This window comes from Lutra lutra, chromosome 12, assembly GCF_902655055.1.
Source record: "Lutra lutra chromosome 12, mLutLut1.2, whole genome shotgun sequence".
Classification (NCBI taxonomy): domain Eukaryota; kingdom Metazoa; phylum Chordata; class Mammalia; order Carnivora; family Mustelidae; genus Lutra; species Lutra lutra.
This window is the reverse complement of record NC_062289.1, coordinates 57,299,050-57,322,216: the sequence shown is the minus strand read 5'-3', so window position 1 is coordinate 57,322,216 and position 23,167 is coordinate 57,299,050. Positions and strand designations below refer to the sequence as shown.

The 23,167-nt window shown below is 44.9% G+C and overlaps 1 protein-coding gene across 2 annotated transcripts in view; it reads left to right on the top strand.

Annotated features, from left to right (window-relative positions):
* Nucleotides 1–210: 210 nt before the first annotated feature.
* Nucleotides 211–23,167, top strand: part of LAMA1 (laminin subunit alpha 1) — a 163,529-nt gene continuing 140,572 nt past the window's right edge. Inside the window, exon 1 of one of the 2 annotated variants that reach the window (XM_047698103.1) lies at nt 211–392. In XM_047698103.1, the coding sequence (XP_047554059.1) occupies nt 317–392 (76 nt within the window). In that variant the 5' untranslated portion in view covers nt 211–316. Of the gene's footprint in view, nt 393–19,229; nt 19,235–23,167 lie in introns of those variants that run through there. The other variant, XM_047698104.1, reaches the window with a different exon arrangement.

Genomic DNA, 23,167 nt, shown 5'->3' with positions numbered 1-23,167 from the left:
CCCCGGCTCGGAGCTGGTCACCCCGCCACACCCCCAGAGTCGGGGACGCTCTGAGCACCGCGCCGGGCCGGCGGCCAGCTGGAGCGGCGGGTCCCCGCGGGTCGCAGGGGCCGAGCGAGGGGCCCCGCGGGGGAGGGGTCTGCGCGGGCGGGGGCGGGGAGGGGCGGGCGCGGCGCAGGTCGGGGGCGGTGTGTCCGAGGGGCCCGCAGGCTGAAGGCCGGAGCCCGGCGGGGAAGGGCTGACTCGCGCTCTGCGGAGAGCCCCCGCGCGTGGCGGCGCCTTTCTTCCCAGAGCCCACGCGAGCGGCTGCAGCGAGATGCGTGGCGGCGGCCGCGCGGGGGTCGCGCTCCTGGCCTCGCTGCTCTGGGTCGCCGCGCGGTGCCAGCAGAGAGGTGAGCCCCGGTCCCCAGGCGGGCGGCGGCAGCTGCGGGACAAAGCCGGCCGCTTTGCCGCTGCTTCGGTGGGGGCGCGCATCCTTGTTCACCTCGGACGGGGGAATCGCACACGTGGGGCTCCCGCGCGGCCCCCACGAAGCGTCTCCCGGGCCGGGCGGGATAGGAGTGGGGACGCCACCCGAGATGGACGCAGCCCGGTCCTCCGACCCTTGGGCTTGAAACTCCTCGGGCTCGGGGGTGGGGAGGTGGGGAGTGAGGATCCGTTCCGTTTTTTTGCGATCCGGAGCGCCGCTAACGGGAGCGGCGCAGGGTGGGGGGAGCCGGGGGTCGTGGGGTGCAGGAGGGGGGTTGCGACCCGCGCAGAGGTCCCCAGCTTGCAGTCCCCGGGCTGCGGCGGGCAGGGGTGCAGGCTGCTGACTCGGCGCGGGGAATGAATGGGAAAGGCGTCCTTCCGAGTCGCCCTCATTGTCCTGCGGTGGAAAGCCCGCTGGTCCGCGACGCGGAAAGGGCGGGCTCCTCGGGGCCGCTCGCGGCCCAGGTGGGCTCGTGGGGACAGATCGTGGTGAGAAGCGGGCCCCTGGCCGGCTGTCCTGATCCCTGGGTACTCGCCCGCCCGCGGCGTCCCGGCCAACAGATGCGCCTTCCGAAAGGGCGCTCTTTGTGCAGTCCCCGAGGTGGCCAAACCGGCTCATTCCCCGTGCGGGGTTAGACCGCGGTCACCCTGGGGTGACAGAGCCGGTGACGAAGGGACGACTTTGCATGCTCGGCGGCTGCAGTGGTGCAGTGTTTCTCCTGGCAAGGTTTGGGGAGAACGGAAACCCCAAGCGAATTTTCAAGGCTTCTATCAATGCCAGAGAGAAAGAGAAGCCCTGTTTCCCTTTCTGCGGACCACTCCATTCCCCCACTCGATCAAGCGGACACTCGGTGAAGTCTTGGCGGCGTCGCTTTCTAGTTGGCTAGGCGGTCACAATACTTGTTGACTGCATCGTAATGTGCGCAACATATGACCGTGGACACGTTCCTACAGATACACATTTCATTAAAAAATAAATAAATAAATACAAGTTAAAAGTAGGTAGGCAGAATGCGAAATACCCTCGTGGGAAAAATGTGTGTCTGGGCATTGTGCTGAGTTGTGAACTCTACAGAGACGTGTCCATCTCATTCATTCAGGCATTCGTGATGAACGCACTGGACCGGAGCTGGCTACACAGCTTTGAATACCCAGCGCCTGCTCTGCGCGGAGGGCTGGGACATAGAGGGAATTTACATAGTTATGCGTCCGAGAAAGGAGCCCGCCTTTAAGGGAGGGAAGGCTTTGGCGCTACAAGCCCAACTCCTTTCTCTCCGGTTGCTGAAAGTGAGCGAGTCCCAGTTTCCCACAGGGTGGGGAGAGAGCCACTTGGTTCAGCTTTATTGTTTTAAGAAATTGAAAGTCCTAGATGGAGGCAATGCCCGGAATGTTTTTCTTGCCCCTAGGAGCTGAGCACTTGGCGTGGGAGGTTATGAATGGTGTTTGGAGAAAGTGGGACCACATGGGGCTTTCCTGCTTAAGATGCCTTGGAAAACCACCCACCAGGGGAGTCTTTGAGTCTTTCACACCGGTTCCATATTTGCTGTCCCCACCCCATCAGCCAACACCATGCTTCCTAATAAGCACCTTTGAGGGAGTTTTCATTTTAAGAAATAACTTGTGCTCCGGGGCGCCTTGGGTGGCTCAGTGGGTTAAAGCCTCTGCCTTCAGCTCAGGTCATGATCCCAGGGTCCTGGGATCCAGAGCCTGCTTTCTCCTCTCTCTCTGCCTGCCTCTCTGCCTGCTTGTGATATCTGTCAAATAAATAAATAAAATCTTTAAAAGAAATAAGTTGTACTCTACATATATAGCATAAATGACTAGTGAAATGGTATGATTTGGTCGTAGTGAAATCAAGCTGACCTGTGGCACTGCTGAGTTGGCTAATTGGTGCCTACATTTTTAAAAATGATCATTATCTAACAGCCACTCAGATTATTAGAGTCCTCTGTAATATCTGTGTCTCTCTGGATTACCTTACAACTCACAGTATAGGACCCAGTGGCTCACTGACCTTGAAATGTAACCTGTTTAAAGTGAGTTATTCCCCAAGTTTAGAATAAGAGGTGGTATGTTTTTTAAAATAGTGCCTTGTTGAGTCCACAGCTGGCAATATAGAATTATGATTACAATATAGAATTATAATTGCTTCACAGGTTGGCTCATCAGCTTTTCTGTTTAAATCATCCTTTCTTTTTTAAAAGTAAAAATAGATCATTCCAAGTAGAGAGAGAAAAAAAATCTATTGTATGACTAGAAGAACATGTACTTCGTTCTCAACAGGGCATCGCATTCGGATTAGCATGTATCATTCCACAGTATGGAGTATGTGTGCCTGAAGGGATTTCAAAGGCACACTTTTCTCTTCTGTAAGCTGTATTGCCACGTAAGTGCCAATAAAAAATATTGGTCTTAGCAGTTGGAAACAAGGATATGTGTAGTAAAAACATCACTGCCCACCATTTGCATATCCTGGATTTGGCCCACTCCTTTTTCCTTCCTCTTTTCCAGACATTAAATATGAAGCCTACTGCTGTAGTTAATACAATGTCATAAAGAATTCAAATGCCACAAAGATATGGTAATGTCTTGAGCCATTCTTAGAACTGCACTGCTCTATAACCAAGTATCCTAAAATGTTTATATATCCACTTATTTCAAAGTAATCATCCTTGAAACACTCTACCATTTTATAATAATTTGTTCATAAAGCCCTAGGGATATCCATTATCATCTATGGTACATTTGAGAGAGGGGTGAGAAGCTATACCTTGAAGCTTTAGATGTTTTATTCTCTGGCCTCACTAGCTGGGGGAAATTGGGCAAGTTAATTTTCCTGTGTTTTGGTGTCAGCGTCTGCAAATTGGGAGTAATAATGAGGTTTCCCTGGAGAGGTTGTTAAGGATGAGATGAAACAATCTAAGAAGAAAAGTGTCAGAACAGTGTCTAGTACAGGGTTAGCCCTCAAAATATTTTATCTAGGAGCATCATTGTTACTATTTTACACAGAACTATGGGGGAGGCCCTCTTCTGGAGCTATAGTTTCTGGGATGCGTAATTGTTTCAAAATTTGGAGTCTGGAGTTGAAATCAAATAGTCTTAGGCTTAAATACCAGGCCTGTCCCTCTGATGAGCCATGACATTGGTTAACACCTTAACAGCTCTGAATGTCAGTCTTCCTGTCTATAAAATGGGTAGGATTCACATGATTAAATAACACATGAAAATATTGGCATGGCGTTGGGCACGACATACTGTCACAGGTGTAGGATCTGTGGCGATGACCCTTACTGTTAAGCCTGTCACATGCACTCACCATACTGGGCACCCCTCCCTCTCTCATTGCCCACGTTCATTTGCTCATTAAGGGCTTGTTGATTTTACCTCCTAAAAGTCTGTGCGATCTGTCTGCATTTTTTTTTTTTTTTTTTTTTTTTGGTTCCCACTGCTGACCAGGCTCAGGAATTGTTTGTTTTTCCCATGAAATATTGTGATGGTTCTCTCGCCAAACCTCCCTCCTCCCCTCGTCTCCCTTCTCAGCACGGCCGCCTCTGTGATTTTTCTAGAAACACCACCCTAGGGGCTCAGACGGTGCTACCACCCACACCCCTCACTTTTTCACATGTATATACAAAATAACAGTGATGTGCATCACACAGGGGGATAAACCAAGGGGGTTGGGACTCCAGCTGGCCTGTTATCCCGGAGCTGAGGGGCATTATTTTACGACACTTGTACCTACTCATAGGCAACGAGTATTTCCTTGCACACAAGCTGCGAAGTGTCAGACAAGTCTGCTGTTTGGGTTCAAATGCCCTGGGAAACCTTCCCAGTCCCCCGATGCTGAAGTACTCTCTTCCCTAAACTCCCAGCGGACCTCCACTTAGTGCTATCGTCATATGTATCCACTTATCATGGCGGTGTGAACAATTGGCTGACCAATCCTTCTCACCCACTGACTGGGCAGGGAACATTTTTGTTTTTAAAGATTTTATTTATTTATTTTGACAGAGACAAAGTGAGATAGAGAACACTGGCAGGGGGGGTGGAAGAGAGAGAAGCAGGCTTCCCACTGAACAGGGAGCCCAACGCAGGGCTTGATCCCAGGACCCTGGGATCATGACCTGAGCCGAAGGCAGATGCTTAATGACTGAGGCACCCAGGCACCCCTGGGTATCCATATCTGCACCATCATTGCTTTGCAAAGTTCCTAGCAGTGAATAGCCACCTACCTTCATTGAGTCAAATTGAAATGAATATCTTTGTTTAGGAATCAAGTAACTTCAAAACATTTTGTTGTATAGGTAATCCATGCCCATGGTACAAAACTCAAAGTGTACTAAAGGGTCTGTAGAAAAGGTTGTCTTAACCTTTGTCACCTTCTTCTGAGGTAACCACTACTTTTGGCTTCTTGTGTATTCTTCCATGGACATCTTTTCATGGAACTCTCAAAAGCAACTTCTTTGGTAGTAGAAACCTACTTCTCCAACAGTATAAGGGAGGTCCCACTCATTTCCTGACAAAACATGGACCAATATTCCTCTCTCCACTGCGCCCTCTGCATTCTAATACTTCAGTGGACCTATTGCAGGGAATTAATACATCATTTAATGAATGTACATACTTGTAAACTTGTCACCTTCAACTTGTCCCTTCCAACATGGTCTTTGACAGAAAGGTATTAAAGCAGTGTTTCCTAGATCTTATGGACTTTAAAAACTAGGTCACTGATTGATTTCATGACATTATACTCTGTACTCATTCTGAACGTCTTGTTTACTGTGCATTAATAAGCTTTTCCTTAGGCAGTAAATATTTTTGAAAAATGTATTTTAGGAGATTCATGATACAGAGAAGTCAAGTTTGAGAATAATTCTATTAGAAGTTTAAGACAGTGTGTTATTTATTTTACCAACTCAGTGTGATTTGTTACTGAAACACCTATGGCAGACACAGAAAAATTTAATTTTTGAAAATAATTCCCAGTGAATAAAGTTAAGTCTGCACTTTGAATACAGAGATTAAATGGAGATGACCAGAGAGAACTCTCCATCTTGGGCCTTAGATGATGTTTTTAGTTACATTCCTTAGAAATGTTTGGACAACCAAGAGAAACTATAGTTTCCTGAGAAAGATATCTGTAACTTATCTACACGCTTGCAAATAATTCTTTCTCTTGTTTTCTTTTCCAAATACTAATATGTCTCCATGGACAATTAAGTAAATAAATAAAGGCATTTCAAAATTAATGAGAAAAAAAAAAAAAACCTTTATAAGAAGTAGTTTAGTTAAGGTCATGAACTTGGGCTCTGTTAGAACATGCCAGCCCGGGAGCTGTTTCGGCCCAAAGCCCCGTGCAAGACAGAGACAGCTGGGTTCACTGTATTTTCATGGACTTGATGCTGAGGGTGACAGTCCGTGCTCAGAGTAACGATTTCATAGCTCAGAATTCCTCCACTTGAGTCTTTGTGTTTTCAAGGATCAGAAGAGCTTTCTTTGGGTTAACTTGTTGCCAGCGAATGTGTGTCTTGCTTGGGGGCAGGAGACAGACAATGGAGGCAGTGAGAATCCGAATCAGCCCGATGGATGACATTCTTGCCTAGGTAAGCATTTATCTCCAAGCGCTCATCCAGAAACTGCGGAGTGTGGAAATACATAAGATCCTGGCTTCGGCTTGTATGCACACTTTTGCTTTTTTTCTCTTCTGAATTTACTATTTGAAGTTTGCCTCTCCTCATTCCTGAACTATCTTTGAAGTCTGAGCTGTCGGCCAGGCAGGCCGTGTGGCTCAAATTCTCGTGCCAGAGACCGTCCTGCGTAGCTGGTGGGAATGTCAAATTTAGATCCATGAGCATATATAGAAAATGCCCTCGCTTTACCATTGCCTGAAGTATTTCCTGCATTTTATTCCATTGCCCCTTAACTTCCTGCCAGAACCTCAGGAAATTCTCCCTGACAATAAAGATGCTACAGTGTAGCCAACCATTTATAGCTAAAAGAGAACATTTGGAAGGGGGGCCCTCACGTAACAATGCTGATTATTGTATAGCACACGTTTAAATGTCTTCCAACCTTTTTGTAGTGACAGAATTTTACCAACAAAAGTGATTATCTTGTTACCTTGGGGGGCCCAGCACGGGAACCCGCTCCAGTGTCTTCCCTCTGGATTTCCCCCAGCTCATGACATTCTTTCTGTTCCCTTGGCTTGGTCTGCCTTTACTTTTTTTGTCCCCTTCTCCAAATTGTCCCACCGAATTTTTGTTCTTTCCCTTAAAAAAATTCTGACTTTTTTCTTCTTTTTTTAATTTTCATTTCTCCCTCTTAACAGGCAAATAGTCACCTGCTGTCTGAATTGACTATGACCAGCCACTTTTTTGTTTGTTTGTTTGTTTTCAGAGAGAAAAGGGGAGGGACAGAAGGAGAGGGAGAAAGAGAATCTTACTTAAGCTGACTCCATGCCCAGCATAGAGCCCACCTCAGGACTTGATCCCAGGACCCTGAGATCATGGCCTGAGCTGAGATCAAGAGTCGGACACTTAACCGCCTGAGCCACCAGGCGTCCCCATAACCAGCTGCTTGTAGTAACTGTCTGATGCTCGCACGCTTTCTCCTTGACTGGTCTAACACTGCCGTTAGGCTCATGCTGCCGGGGTCCTGCCTTCATCCTGTGCCCCCTGCTTCATCCAGCTCCAGTCCTGTCACAGCCATGGCCCTCCATGATCCCTCTGGTCAGCCAGGACTACTAGACTTAGCCGCGTCTCTCTCTATCCCGGGCGCCTCCTTCCTTTCTGATTGCAGCTGCGTGATTTGTTTATGTTATTCCTTATCTGAATTGCACCCCCATTTCTTACCTAAAACCTAGCCTGACCGCCCATGCACGGCATGCTGCTTACTGCCCGGGGTCAGCCTTGTCATTATGACCCCAACCAACCGGCCTGTTTCTGTATTTGCACTGTTTTTTGTGATAAGTCAGGCATTGAAGTTTGCATCTCTTCATTCCTGAACTATCTTTGAAGTCAGAGCTGTCGGCCAGGCAGGCCGTGTGGCTCAAATTCTCGTGCCAGAGAGCCTCCTGCGAGGCTGGTGGGAATGTCGAGTGTAGATCCATGAGCATGTACGGGAAATGCCCTCCCTTCCCCATTACCTGAAGTATTTCCTGCATTTTGTTCCATTGTCCCTTAACTTCCTGCTAGAACCTCAGGAAATTCTCTATGACAATAAAGAAGATGCTGTCCGGTCCTCTTTTGGATGGCTTGCCTAGAATTCTGTAAGTCAAGGTCCGAAAGAAGATTTTCTTTCCTGCAAAGATCAAACCCTTAGCTCCCAGCTTTTCTTTCAATACAATGATAACTTGAGGGTAGAAGGTTCTTGGGCTCAAACCTGAGCCCTTGGCAGTGGGAGAGTGGGGCTACCCACAGATGCTCCAGAGCTTAACAACCATGGAACCCTTACCCAGCCCCTGGATTGCCAGCCCAGCCCTGAGTCCTGGCCCTGTGCTGGACATGAGTTCTTCTAGACCCCTGTGTTTCATTTCACCAGAAGGGATTAGCATTCACAGCCCAACATGGGATCTGGGATCTGTGTCTCCAAAAACCTTATTCCCATTTTGGTATCCAGAGGTACAAGGACTTGAAAGGCACAACTTGCCAGTTGGTCTTCAAGCTGACTCTTCTGGGTTTCTAGTTTAAATCATTGTTTCCACCACTCTCTCTGCCACTGGGCTTACTGTCTGTCCCTGTTACTGTGTGCTACAGTGAGCTAGTGCTCTTTGCCCACCCTCACAATTCCCAGTCTAGCCTTCTAGCCCCTTTATTCTGAATCTCTAATTCTGGCTTTTTTTTTTTTTTAATTGAGATATAGCTGACATATTAGTTTCAGGTATACAACAAAATGATTTGATATTTGCATATATTGCCAAATGATCACCATAAGCGTGGTTAACATTCATTCCCATATGCAGTTACAATTTTTTTTTCTTGTGATGAGAACTTTTAAGATTTACTCTTTTAGCAAGTTTCAAATGTGCAGCATGGTATTATTAACTGGTTACCATGTGGCGCATTACCTCCCCAGGACTTGTGCATATAATTCTATATAATAAACATATGATATTTATATAAATATAGCTAGAAGTTTGTGCCTTATGATCTCCTTCACCCAAACACTCTCTTCATTTTTGTATACAGTCTAGTTTTCCCAATTCTTTACGGCCACGCTCCTGGATTCATGGGCATTATTTTGTTCTGGAAGTGTGGGGTGGAGGGAGTTTGAGATATTCACTAACATGTGAAATGCCTTTGGAAGCTTCTTTTGCTTTTCTTAAAGGCACTTGACATTTTAAATAGTTAATAGCTTCTTGAGAGGGAATACTATTTTCTGGTGAGATTGTTTCTATTCCATGTTCCTAATTTTTGTTCCTGTGTTTGCCTATTCATTCATGCAGGGAGCATGTCTTGGGACCCCGAGTCAGGGATGCACAAAGGCTAGGGTGTCTCGAGGACTCCATTCTCCGCTGCATTCCTTGCTATGATTCCAGGCACTCCTTGACGTTTTTAGTGGGCTTGTTTTTGGAGTCCACAGAACTGAAAAGTGCATATAAAAAAAAATGTTCTCCATGAGCAATAATGGGCAGAGCAGAAATAGAAGGGTTAAAGTCTCAATCATGGGTGTTACCATCTATATTTTATTTACTTATAGTCACATGGGTTCACATTGACCCGAGGAGGCCGAGTTGTGGGGTAGGGAAAGGCGGGAGTTGGGGAGGCCGAGAGGTGTTCAGCATTAGCTGGAGTGACAGAGGCAGCTTCTACACCAGACACCCTGTTAAGGGATGTCCATTTCCTTGGGCTTCCTTTCTTTTCTGGGAAACTCAGATCTCCCCCTGCTGGCCTAGCGTGCTCCAGGTGAAGAGGCACGGTTAGTACAGAAGTTCTCTCTCCAGACAGCACATTAAATTTTAATAACATCAGTGCCCAGGTCCTACCCCTTATGTGGTCTGGGGTGGTACTCAGCCATTTGCACTTTAAAAATGCTCCCTGGGAGGGCGGGACGCCTGGGTGGCGCAGTGAGCTGAGCATCTGACTCGGTTTGGGATCGGGTCATGATCTTGGTGTCCTGGGATCGAGCCCCTCGTCGGACTTCAAGCTTGGTGCAGAGACTGCTTGGGTTTCTCTCTCCTTCTCCCGCTGCCTTACCCCTGTGTTGCTCTTTCTCTCTAAAATAAATAAATAAATTGTTAAAAAAAAAAAGTCTATAAAAATGTTCCACAGGGGATTCTGCTGTGCAGACAGGATTGAGAGCCACAAAGTTAACGTGAAATTTGCTGTGCCAGTGAACACGATCACACTGCAATGCAGGCTTGGGAAAGGGATGCCGTACCTGGTGGTCGTCCCTACCTTATTCATGGGGGCTCTGGGGGCCCCTGAATCTGCCGTTGCCTGGAGGCTAATGCCTTGTGCAGATACCAAGCCCTCCGATCCAAGCACCCTCCTTGCTCGCCTCATGTCTGTTTCATGCGATTCCCACTCCTCTGGGAAGCAGGGATGATATCAAGCAGTTCAAAGTTGTGAGGGATCCCTGCTGTCATGGCCTGTGTCACTGACATTGCTCGGAGAAAGACGGTCCCTTCTTTGTGTCCCAGGAGTCCCTTGACAGGTGTTTGTCACTGGTAAGTGCTCAGCTGATGCTTATTAACTGCCATGATTCTGATTACATGAGCACAGTTTTCATCTCCGTTTGCTGACATTGCCGTGTATAAAGGCCCTTTTGTTAAAATCCCCCCTCATGAAATATGACATTTAGAGTCCCTCCTGTCTGAGGACAAGGTCCGGCCTTGTAGGGTGGAGTGGTTGGTTGATTGGATTACTTTTTTATACTTTAAATAATTCATCCAAAATTTCGTAAATCCATTCTATATATAGGCATGTCCCTCCCTCCCAACCCCTCTAAATGGACAAACTACAGATACTCTTTTCTCTGGGTTTATCTGGGCCACCTCCTTCTCTCCAGATCCAAGCGTCACCTTCTCATGTCGGGTGGCTACAAAGTCTAGCTGTCCTTATCCACCTACTTCTCTTATCCTTCCCCAATCTTGTCTTTAATTGATCATCCATTGTGCACTTGCTTTTCCTGCCTTCCTTCAGAAGTTGTTACCTCCCCCTACCCCAACCATGTTTGGCTTATTATTTCCCTTCTAGATCCACCTCCCCAAATAAGAGCCATTCTTCCCTCTCGATCCCCAATACCTCCCACCCTCCCATCACATTCCCTCCACACATAGCCCACATACGCTGCATGCCAGACCCAACCCCTGCACTGACCTTGCAGACCAGCTCCCAGTTCAGGGTACCTGGAGAGGTATTGTACTAACTGACCACAGACTGGCCAGAACCAGAGTCTGGACCCGGGCCCCAATTCAGGGCCAGGAAGTCCCAGTCCAGCGGCAGGGGCTGAGTTGAAGTCTCATAATAACCAATAAGAGATCAGAAAGCTGTTGGTATCCAGAGGCCCTGTGAATTTCGGGACCGTGGAGCTGACCAGTGTCATCTACCTCCATTGAATGGCTTCTCAGTCTCTGTGAGCAGAATTTCCAGGGCCCTCTGTGCTCAGACCCGTCCATGGCTTCTTCTCCCAATGCCAACCCTATTTTGGCCATTCTGAGATACCTGGTTCCCCCCAGTGTGACGCGGAGGCTCGCATCTGTGAGCCTTGAACACACTGTCCATGGCAAGTCTGTGGCCACTCTGACATGCCCCCACCAGCCCCCGTCATTCAGGTTTTCCACCTGCTTGTTGCCATAGCAATTTGTTTATACACCTGCCGCCTGGCGTTTCATAACTGTTAACTTGCCTGTCTCTCCTGGGGGGCAGAGAGCTTTGTTCTTACTTCTGATCGCCAGCACAGGGCCTGGCAGTTCGTGTCAATTCTTTGAATACTAGTTGGGTGCATGAATGGAGGGCCCAGTGCAGACAAGCAACAGGAGTAGAAAGGAATCCAGTGGGCATGGTTTAGGGATCAGGCAGACAGGCAGCTGGGGTCAGGGAAGTCACTGAGCAGAGGGACTGTCTCCTGGGAAGCAGTAGCAGGGAAAGGACAGGTTGCCAGCTCAAGAAAGCCCGGCGACAGGATTCTGGGACAGGGAGTGAGGAAGAATCCAGGTAATTAAACAAGGGCAGAGGACGGACCAACATTTTGGGGACCAAAACCTTCATTCTCATTCTAAACCAGAACACGGGATCAGGGACCACCTAGTGTGGGAAATGAGAAGTCCAGATGCTTTTTGTGCTCATAGATAGCACCCAAATATGGAGAGAGAAGAGCCACAGAGTCTGGGAATCAGGAGAGGCTGAACAACTAGAGGAGTTATTGATCTGTTGGGTTTGGTTTTTTTCCCCATCTACAATTCAGCACAAAGAAAATGCAGATTACATTTTTATCATTAAAATAATGGCTGGTGGCAATTATTCAATACAGATCTAAAAGCCTGATTTTATTTAACATCTTATTTCTGGATTTGGAACCACTAACATCTAAGAATCTCAAGGTAGCAACGTATTCACACACACAGCAAATACTTACTAGAATGTTCCACATACTTGTGACCCGTGGTTTTTGTACCTCCAGGGCTTGTAGTCAAATGAACATGAGAAGTACCCAGAGAATCCTAGTTAAGTGTGTTCTCAGCTCTGATCTGGGAGAGGTTTTTGCTTCTGAAGGCCTCAAACACCAATATACTTCCCACTTGTTGCATTAGAATAATATTGCCATAAACAGAATGAGAACTCCGATTCACGTCTACATGTCTACTGCCGTGGGCGTTCCTTGGCAAGGGTGTAACTTCAGGATACTCTATGGTGCATGACTTTAGCCTTGTTGGCATTTGTTAACTAGTTCTTGTGGTTATATTTTCATAGTTGAGGGTGGGTTTTTTTTGTTTTTTTGTTTTTTTTTTTAAGGGAACACTACCTGCCTGCCGTTGGAGCACTTTGTTTAAGTGGAAGAGCAGCTGCTCTCCTCCAGGCATTCTGAGCTAAGGCATCCTCTCTTCTCAGGAACAGAACAAAGGCATACAGAATTTATGTCACAGATGGATTTTTGTTTGATAAAAATCACTTTTTACTGAATGAAAGAATGGCCTATTCTCCTTAGAAATATGAGCATAACATCTCCTGTGTCTTTAGCGGTTTCTAACTCTGTTGGTTTCTTTTTCATTATTAGAATTGACTGACTTAAGATATGCCTCATTGAGGTGCTCAAACGTCTGAAACGTCTGAAAATTTGGGCATAATTCAGTCTTCTGTAAAGGAAATAATTTCAAATTGAATAGGTAAATATTTCCAAAATGATATTTGAAGGAATCAGCCAGGGAAGAAAATAAACATCGCTTTGGTTTCTGTTACCAGCTGACCTAAGCCAATTTTGTTATACAAAATGCTTGGGTTCTTTTTTGTTGAATGATGATACCTACCAAGAAGCTCGAGGTACGTGAGGATGTGCTGCTCCCTGACAACCTAACCCACTAGATGATGTCAAGTCAAGTGCATAGCTTACACATTATTAACGTACCTTAATTAGCAGTCAGGTCCAAAGCCGGTCATAGGCCATATGCAGTGAACTCGATAGAGTTGCAGCCTTCTGTTGTTTTGGGAGCACAGACTTCTCCACTGAATCAATGTCAAGCGATACACACCCTTAAACACTGTCTGGATACAAGACATCTGAGGGACCAAGCCCCAGGCGGCATCCCCATCCTTCAGAATGGAGGCCTCAGCCTGTGTGATTTTACACCCAGTACAATGCAAGGGTGAGGAGAAACTCCAACATGTTTGAACAGTTTTATCAGGGTATAATTTACATACCATAAAATCCTACCAATCGGATGTGTATTGTGCAATGGTTTTTAGTAAATTTAGAGTGTTGCACAGTTGTCCCCACAATCTGGTGTGGAATATTTCCAAGACCTCGAAAGGCTTCCTCACGTTCATTTGTACTCAGTCCCAGCCTCCATCCTCACCTCAGCCCGAACCAATCATCTGCTTACGGTACTTTTACATTTGCCCTTTCTGGAAATTTCATACGCATATAGCCACGCAGTATATGTATTCTTTTGTGTCTGTCTTCTTTCTCTTCACATAATATTTTCTAGGTTCATCTAGGTTGTGGCATGTATCTGGAGTTTGTTATACTTGATTGCTGAAGATGATTCCTCTGTGTATGTAGCCATTTTTTTTTTTTTTAAGCCAGTCACCAGTGGATGGACAATTTTATTGTTTCTATTTGGGGCCTGTTAGGAATAATGCTATCAACATTTGCATTCAGGTCTTCCCGGAGACATGTTTCATTCCTCTTGAGTGAAATTCCCAAGAGTGGAATATAGGTCATATCATAAATTTGTGTTGACCTTTTTTTTTTTTTTAAGATTTTATTTTATTTATTTTGTGGTGCGGAGAGAATGGGGAGGAGGGGAAAGACAGAGGGAGAGAGAGAGAGAGACTCTCAAGCAGACTCTGTCTTGAGCACAGAGCCAGACCTGGGGCTCGGTCTTGTGACCCCAAGATGATGACCTGAACTGAAATCTAGAGTCAGACACTTAGCTGACTCAGCCACCCAGGAGCCCCTTACATTAATTTTTTTTAAGTGGTTATGAGATTCTTTTCCAAAGTGGCTATGCAATTTTGCATTCTACCAGCAGTGTATGAACATTGCAGTCACCCTACATCTTTACCAACACTACACACCGTCTTCCTGATTGTAGTCATTTTAGAGGCTGTGAAGTGGCATTTTGTGTTTTAACTTGCCATTTCCCTATAATTTACTGAGCATATTTCATGCGCTTACTAGCTATTCATCCATCTTCTGTGGTAAAAATATTTATTCCAGGGGTACCTGGGTAGCTCAGTCATTTAAGTATTCAACTCTTGGTTTCGGCTCAGGTCATGAACTCACAGTCTTGGGGTCCAGACCTTCATCAGGCTCCCTGCTCAGTGGGGAGTCTGCTTCTCCTTCTCCCTTTACCCCTTCCCCCCAACTCGTGCACTCTCTCTCTAAAATAAATATAAATAAATCTTTAAAAAAGTCTACTCTAATATTTTTCCTGGTTTTATTGGGTTTTTCTGTATTTTGAATATTGAGTTATAAGAGTTCTTCATATTTTCTTGATATAAGTCTTTTATCAGAAATGTGATTTGGAAGTATTTTCTCTCAGTTTATGGCTTGTCTTTAGATTTTCTTTCTTTTATTTTTTTAAGATTTTATTTTTAAGGGGCTCCTGGGTGGCTCAGTGGGTTTAAGCCTCTGCCTTCGGCTCAGGTCATGATCCTAGGGTCCTGGGATCGAGCCCCTCATTGGGCTCTCTGCTCAGCAGGGAGTCTGCTTCCTCCTCTCTCTCTGCCTGTCTCTCTGCCTACTTGTGATCTCTCTGTCAAATAAATAAATAAAATCTTTTTTAAAAAAAGATTTTATTTCTAAGCAATGTGGGGCTCAAACTTACAAACTTATGGCTCTATTGACTAAACCAGACAGGCACCCTAAATTTTTCTTAACAGTGTGTTTCATGGCACCAAAGTTTTTTTTTTATTTCAAGTCCATTTTATCAATTTGTTTTTCTTCTTATGGATTGTTCTTTTGGTGTCATAGTTAAGAATTTTGTCCAATCCAAGGTCACAAAGGTTTTCTCCTCTATCCTTTATTTTCTTCTAGAAGTTTTCAAGTTTAGCTCTTCTATTTAGTTCTGTGATCCATTTTGAGTTAATTTTTATGCGTGGTGAGGAGGCAGGATCTAAATTCAGTTTGTGCATGTGGATATCCAGTAGTCTCAAACATTTGTTGGAAAGACAAAACTCCCTTGGCATTTTGCCAGAAATCACTTTGCCATAAATGTAAGTGTAAATGTATATTTCTGGATTCTATTTTATTCTATTGATTCATGTGTATTTTCTCATGCAAATACCATGCTGTCGGGAGTTGTTAGGTTTTATAGTAAGTTTTAAAATTTGTAGTTTAAGACATTCAATTTTGGTTACTTTTCTCTAAATTGCTTTGACAGTTTCAGGCCCCTTGTATTTCCGTTAAGTATCAGCTTGTCAATTTCTACAAAAGATGCTAACTGAGCTTTTGATAGGACAGAGACTGAATCTATAAACAGTGTGGGGAGAATTGCTGTCTAATAGCACTGAGTCTTCCTTCCCAAGGAAAAATACATCACTTTATTCATTTAGGTCTTTTTTCATTTCTCTCAGAAGTGTTTTGTAGTTTTCAATGTGTTGGTCTTAATTCTTTTGCTGAATTCTTAAGTGTTTTCTTCTTTTCCAATTAAAAACACACACGTGCGCACGTGCACACACACATACACACACACACACACACAAACCCAGGGACCTATGGAGAGCTGACCATGCCCTTCTTTGATGCTCATGTTTCCAGGACATTGCTGTTAATGTGTTTGGCTGGTCCAGCTGTCTGTAGCTTGCCCTCTGGGACTGCAACCTTAGGCCGGGAGGGCCTTAAACGATCCCCATTCATTTATTCATTTTTTCGTTTTCTACTGAATTTACAACTTTTACAACAAGATCACTGTGTTTCCACTTTTCCGCTCCAAGGGGAGCCTGCGGTCAGACCCCAGTCCTGAAGCTGCTGATGGCCGTGCTTGCCCTGCCTTGAGAAACTGCCTCGGTGGCGAGGAGCTGGGTGAGGGTGAGGCAGGTCACCCCCTGGTCTTACCTGAAACCCTGGCAGCTTTCTATAGGGAACAGTAAAGAACATCCTCTCATTTTTCGTTGGTCTTTGGCTGATTTCAGAGTCCTGAAATGGTTATTCTTAAAACAGCCGTTTTGTCCAATTACATAATTTTTTTCCAGGGGAGGGTTTGTCAACCTCTTTTCCGTGCTGGAGCCAGAAGTCTAAGATACTTTAACGTATGTGGGTACCTTGACCACCATGATTTTCTCTGGTGAGAGTCCATTGGTATTGCCTATTATCATGCCATTAATAGCCCACTGACTTCCCTAATAACACATTTCTGATACTTACCCTGCTAATTAGTGAAGTGCCCGTGTTGACAGAGACAGAGAACAGACAGTAAGCGGGGCATCTCTGGAATGTGGCCAGTGTTCCTGACTGGAGTACCAGCTGATTGCCCCTGGGAGGTATCTCACCAGTTTTAACACTAGCGGCATCTGGGTAGTTTCACCTGAGACACACATGCGTGCACACACACAACTATCACACTTTATACTGAAGTATCTTAAAGTAAATTTAAGATATTATGCTAGTGGGCGCCTGGGTGGCTCAGTGGGTTAAGCCGCTGCCTTTGGCTCAGGTCATGATCTCAGAGTCCTGGGATCGAGTCCCGCATCGGGCTCTCTGCTCAGCAGGGAGCCTGCTTCCCTCTCTCTCTCTCTGCTTGCTTCTCCGTCTACTTGTGATCTCTCTCTGTCAAATAAATAAATAAAATCTTTAAAAAAAAAAAAAAGATATTATGCTAGTTACCACTCATGCTTAAGTAGATGTTCATCGGGACTCAGACCTCAGTGGACATCCTCAGTCTGACTTGTCAGCACAAGCAAGTAAAAGGGAACTCTGTGGGAAATGCAGTCCCCACGAGGAAATGAACACCGCATTTAAAGAATTGCTGTGTTGGCAGCCTGGGATCGTGGCCCCAGAAGTTGGAAGAAGGGCTGACATTCTCCTGGGAACAAATGAGGCCCCTAAACTTGCCAACTTCTTCGGGGTGAGAGCCAGAGGAGCTGGGGTAACACAGAGGGAGGTCTGTGCTGAGGTGCAGGAAGGGGAGGGAAGGACAGGGGAAAGGCGGGAAGAGGAAGGAGAAAACCCTCTGAGAAGAACCTGCAACTTGAACTCAAACCAAAAAACTTAGAATGGGCAATGTGTGTACACTGGTGTGGAGAGTGTAGTAAAGATGGGCCATTGGGTTTTTACTGGTTTGTTCTAAACAAAATGGGCTATGGAGGATTTATGTCAATGTGATTTATTTGAGAGTAATCTGTTAATGTGGTTCCACCTGGGTTCTGATTTCTTCATTACTAACATGTGGAAATAAAAAAACTTGCCTTGCCTAGATTTTCATATAATAGCATATAAATATAGAGAAGAACTTAAAAAATAAAAGGATAATAATATTAAAAATCTTCTTTTAATAAGACAAAAAAGAAAGAGCCTCGGGGGTACTGCTGTGGTGATGAACTGTTTCTCCTTGGCTTTCCCCACTTTTCTTCAGCTGTTTTCTTTACCAGACTGGGGAGCTGGCCCCACCTTCTGTGAAGGCCCGGCTTTTGCCTTCAGAGGCGTTTTGCAAACTTTTCCTTCTCCTTCTATCACCTAGACCCTCTCCTGGAAGCTCAAATGCAAGGTTCCGAGGCAGCCAGGGAAGAAACGTCACACTGTCCTCTCCAATCCACCTCTCCCCACCTTGTGCAAAACCTTCCTCACAGGCCTCTTTGAAAAGATAGATACCTGGTTAGAATATTAACAGCCTGTGGCACACAGGCTTAAAGTGTAACTCTTCATCAGAATTAGCTTGTCCTATATAAATAGCCTTCTTTTAAATTTTAACATTATGTTGTAAGCATTTCACCGTGTCTTCAACATCATTTTCACTGTGACTGAGCCACAGGCCAGCGGCGGCATCATTCAAATGGAACAGAGCAGAGGAATCAAACCACTGGTTTGGTTTAACAGATTTCCCTGGTTAATGCTTGGTTGACCTTGTTGCCCTATCATGTCTTTAATTTTGGAACTCTTGAAGATTTCCCTCCTCTCTACGGTAAGCCAAAAGCCTCTGTTTCACTGAAGTACCCCATTCCCTCTGGAAATAGTTGCCCAGTGACCCTAAGACTAGAATGGAGGATGGGGAGTTTGGAGTTCTGGTTAAACAGTGACAGAAAAGTACTGGGGGAGGTGTGATCTTACTAATCAGTCTGCTGATCTTTCTACCAAGGCTTGGCTGAATTAGCCAGCCTCAGGGTATTCAAGCTAGAAACAACCCAAGAGTTCATTTAATCTTTCGAATCCAAAATGGCAGCTCCTGGGAGATGCTGCGCCATGAAGCATCCCAGCCCCGCCTCAGATCTGCAGTCAGAATCTGTGTTTTTAACAAGATGGCCAGGCGATCTGTGCATGGCAAAGTTGAAGCGCTACTGTGATTCTCAACAGTTGAGTGCAGAATGGCTTTTGAATATATTGGCATAGCTAAATTATAATGATCAAATTTGTGGATGTTAATGGTCAGCTTCTGTTTTAATAGCATGGCATTACTAATTCAACCTTGGATTAGGACAGCTTTTTTCATAGTACTGTTTTCGTATTATGTATACCTACCACAAGGGACCCTAATATCTTTTCTACCTTCCCCAAGGTTAGGCTCTGTTTGCCGATGGATTTGGGGGGAAATGTGGAGGGTCCTGCATTTGTCCCTGTTACAGTTCTGCTGGTTTTATTTCAGCCATGCTGGGATTCCGCTAATTCCATGAGCCCATGTATTCATGCCCCATACATATGATGCCTTTTTATATCATATCTAAATTAGGTTTAATAGTATTGAACAAGGAAGCATTGAGTACACAAAGTAGAAAAGCCAAGTGTTCTGCCTTCAGTTCAATATACTTTAGGTGGCTTCTCTTGTTTTTCAAGATTACTTTTTGAGAAAGTACACTTCTTCACCCTTTTCCCCAAGAGGATACACTGGGTCCATCTTGGGCTTTCCATAGGAAATCGGTTGCTGCAGTGGACGTCTAGGACAACCAGCAGAGAGGTACCCAGTTACTGTGACAGAGGGAGAACTGAGGGTCTGTAATAGGATAGAAGCCAAAAGAAGGTGGGATTTAAGGAAAAGAGAAAGGTCAGTTTTGATAGAAGCTCTTGCAAGGTCAAGTAAACTGAACATGAATTGCAGGTTGGATTGGACAACGTGGAAGTCGATGCCCTTGAAAAGGGCATTTTGAGCGAGTTAAAGGTAAAGTTGAAATTGAGTGAAGAAGAGCGGATGTGAGACAAGGAACGGGAAAGACAGTGAAGGAAATTCTCATATACATCCTTGGCGTCGTAACAGCTTTTTGAAAAAAAAAAAATAGAGGAACGATTGTATTAAATGTATACATCCATTGAAAGAGGTAGCCTGAATTCAGAAACAAACAATGGTACTGAAACTGAGAAAACACAGTTATCAATCCCAGTGAGAATGTCACTGAGATCATTTAAGTCTGTGTCCTTCTGATTGGAGTGTTTACTCTTGTGGTTAAATGTATTTGTCTACCGCTGGTCTTCAAGGTGGGCGATACCACAAATGATTTCTTTGTTTGGAAGATGTTCGTGTAGGAATGTGCGGGAGTAAGAGGATCTGGGGGGTCTGGCCACTTTGGGGTTATTGTACTGGCGTTCAGTTACAGGTGGTGACTTGAATGCCGAATGATTTGATCAGAGGGACGTGGGCACTAGGGAGGACAGTCCTGGACTGAAGCTACTACTAGGTACATGAAGAACTAATGCAAAATGAAAATAGCAGGCCCTCTGTTTAAATTATGGAAACTTTGAGGATGGTTTCAACAAAGCATTAAACCAAGGGTGAGGCCACTGGTCTTATACCCTTGACGCGGCCGCGGGCACATTCCTCAACAGGAATGCCGAAGTTTTAAAGCAGAAGCAAGGAAAATCTGTATAATAAAGCACAGGCAGAAGAAAGAAGAAAAAATAACTAAGACCTTGAAGGGTTTGCAAAAAATTTGCTGGTTTTTGGAAATATTTGGCTGGTTAGAGAAATGTTGAATTATTTGATGTTTTCAGATATTTAAACAAATGATATAAGCATTGTACACATTATACATGACATAAGCAAAATATAATATGACTACAGTTTATTTCAACAGGCTGTCAGTATTCCACTTAAAAGGCATATTTGCTTTTTGACTTTCTTTCAAGTTCGTTCATTCCTGTAAGGATCTGGAAGGAGAGCGGAGGGGTAGTGCCTTTCCAGGGCAGTGGGAATGATAGGAAATTTTCAAAATACGTGTGTGTGTGCGTTGAGGAGCTTTGGTATTTTGTCTAAATGCAATAATGTTTTCCACAGATTGGGTGTTTAAATTGTCTCCCTTGGCAACAAAAAAGAAAAATACTTCCTGATGAATGAATCACAGTTTTTGTCTCCGCAACTAAACTTTTGTGCTGAATCAAAACCCACGGTGTCACAGAATGTAAGCCTTAAACAAGCCTTGTGGGAGGAGTAGGCAGAGCCTGACAAGGTGCTGTTTTCTGCTGACAATATTTGTGGCTAGCTGGTTCATTCCCCTTATTCATCTTACAGTGAAAACCTCTGTCTTTGTCAAGGGCACCTTAAGTCCATTGCTATGGAAATGGAACTCAGCAAAACGCTGTGAAGGTCTTTCGCTCACCACCCCCTCTGGTTTTTCTGAGATTAAACTTCTCTTCCTCTTCCCACGGGAGACAAAAAAAAAAAAAAGTCAGCCCTGTTAAATGTCAAACTCCTGGGAGTTTGGATTTGACTTTTCCTTCACTGATTACCTATGATCTTTCTTTCTTTCTCTCTCCTCCTCACTCCTCCCCCCCCCCCCCCCCCCACTGTGCTGGAAAGGGCCTTTGAATCTCTAGAATATCTTACAGCTTTTCTTTTACTAACACCCATCAATGATTAAATTGGTTTAGTCCAAAAACCCAAGTATTTGCTTTTGAGGTAGAAGGAGTGGTGGGCAGGAGCTTTTCTCTCCCTGGTGCCCGGCTTCCGTCTTGAGCTGAAAGGACCCTAAGCTGTCTTCATTTAAAAGCGTTCCCTAGTGTTAGATGTTTGAGAAATAAAATAACTCACTGGTTACTTGCGAAAATTCTCATTGGAAACACAAGCCCTGTTTAACGTTAAGCAAGTAAGCCTTTTGCATATTTCAACATGAGCCTTGATCGTGTATTATTTGAACATTCTGAGGATGATGGTATTTGATATACAAAACACGTTCACTCACGAGTGATTAAAATGATTTTTAGTTTATAACAAATGACTTGAGATAGAGTTGGTTTAAATGGTGCGTTCCTGTAAGGATAGCGCGTTTGCAGGTTTCTCCCTGGAAGGGCACAGAAGAGGAAGGGACCCTTGGTGCAAAGAGCCGCTGTCCGTTGTTGGTCAGTCAGAAGTAAAAGTGGAAAAAGAGTTTCCTTTATACTTATTTTTCATGTATATCTAATTCATAATATATAGGCATATTGGTGTTGTTTTCTAGAAAAAAAAAAATTTGAGGTAAGATGCATTTTGCCACAACTTGTAAGCAGCCTCCTGAACAAATTTTAGGGATTAGGGATGTGCCACTGTAACTACTTCCAACTTAACCCCTCCTCAGTCTTTCCTCGTGTCTTTCACCTATGCCCACAGTCCCCCACATTTATGATCGTGTCCTTAAAGGTCAGCCCTGATGTGAGCTCCAGAGATCAGCTCCACATGTAAGAAATCACAGGATAACTCTATGAGGGTGATTTTCTTCCCTTGGAGGGAGGAGATAAAGATGTCACGGAAGTTTCCTTTAGGCTCCTCAAGGCATCTCACCTTTTGGCCCAAGCAACCTGGGTGACATTAAGGGCTCCTTTTCACTCAGTGCCTCTGAGCTGCAGCACTGCCCTTGCCCCCACCAGCCAGATCACTTGAGACTTCACATAAGCAGGACATGAGCTCTTGACCTGGCCGTGGCCCCTCTCACACACCTTCAAGACCCACCTGGATCAAGAGGTCAAGGACCTGCTGGCTGCCTTTGTCCAGGGATGAACTAGATTCCCAGAAGCAGAGGTGGGGGGAAGGAAGACCAACAGTTCTCTTCTCTATGCTGTCAGCTCCTGAGTCTCAAATCTTTAGTCTGAACAATTTCCGTTCCTGGGTTCTCAACCTTTTGGTACCAAGGGGCCCCTTTGACAAAGCTCACAGACCATTCTTGGTATGTTTTTAAGTGAATAAAAATTATGTTAAAAAGAAAACTGAATATATTAAAATGCAGTGCTGCCCTTGCATGTCTAACTCTTCATTTTTGGTGTGACTGTTCAAATGTCACCTGCCCCAAAATGTCTTCCCTTGTCACCTTATAGGACAATGAGAGAAGATTGCGATTTACAAACGGGCACCTAACTTACAGGGATTTATAAGCACACAGCGTTGCAAAGGCAACATCAGAAAAAACAATCAGAGAAGAAGAGAGGGAAGAGGCAGGGCAGGAGGGAAGGGGGTCAGGTGTGACCAAAGTGAACAGTCCTGATCAGCCTTCCGCTCAGTGAGTCCCTGCCCTGGAGGGTCTGGGTTTCCTCCAGGCCTCCTTACTGATGCACATCACTTTGGGCTGAGGGTGTCTCTTCTACCGAAAGGAAGATACTTTCTAGACTCTTAAATGGCCTTTAAATGCAAATGTGATTCTTCATCTAAAATTTAATCAGATAGGTGCCTCCTTAGCGCAGTAGGCAGCGCGTCAGTCTCATAAAATTTAATCAGAGAAACAGAGACTCAAATACATGAAATATAACCATGTAAATCTTATTATATTTGAGGAAATTGATATTAGTGGCATCCACTTATGAAAATAATAACAACTAATTACTGAGCTCTTAATACATTATATTAAGGCTTTTACCCATAATCTCATTTAATGCTCACAAAAGTGCCTAGGCACTGTTCTTCTCGTGGCGTAAATGAGACTGAGAAGTAAAG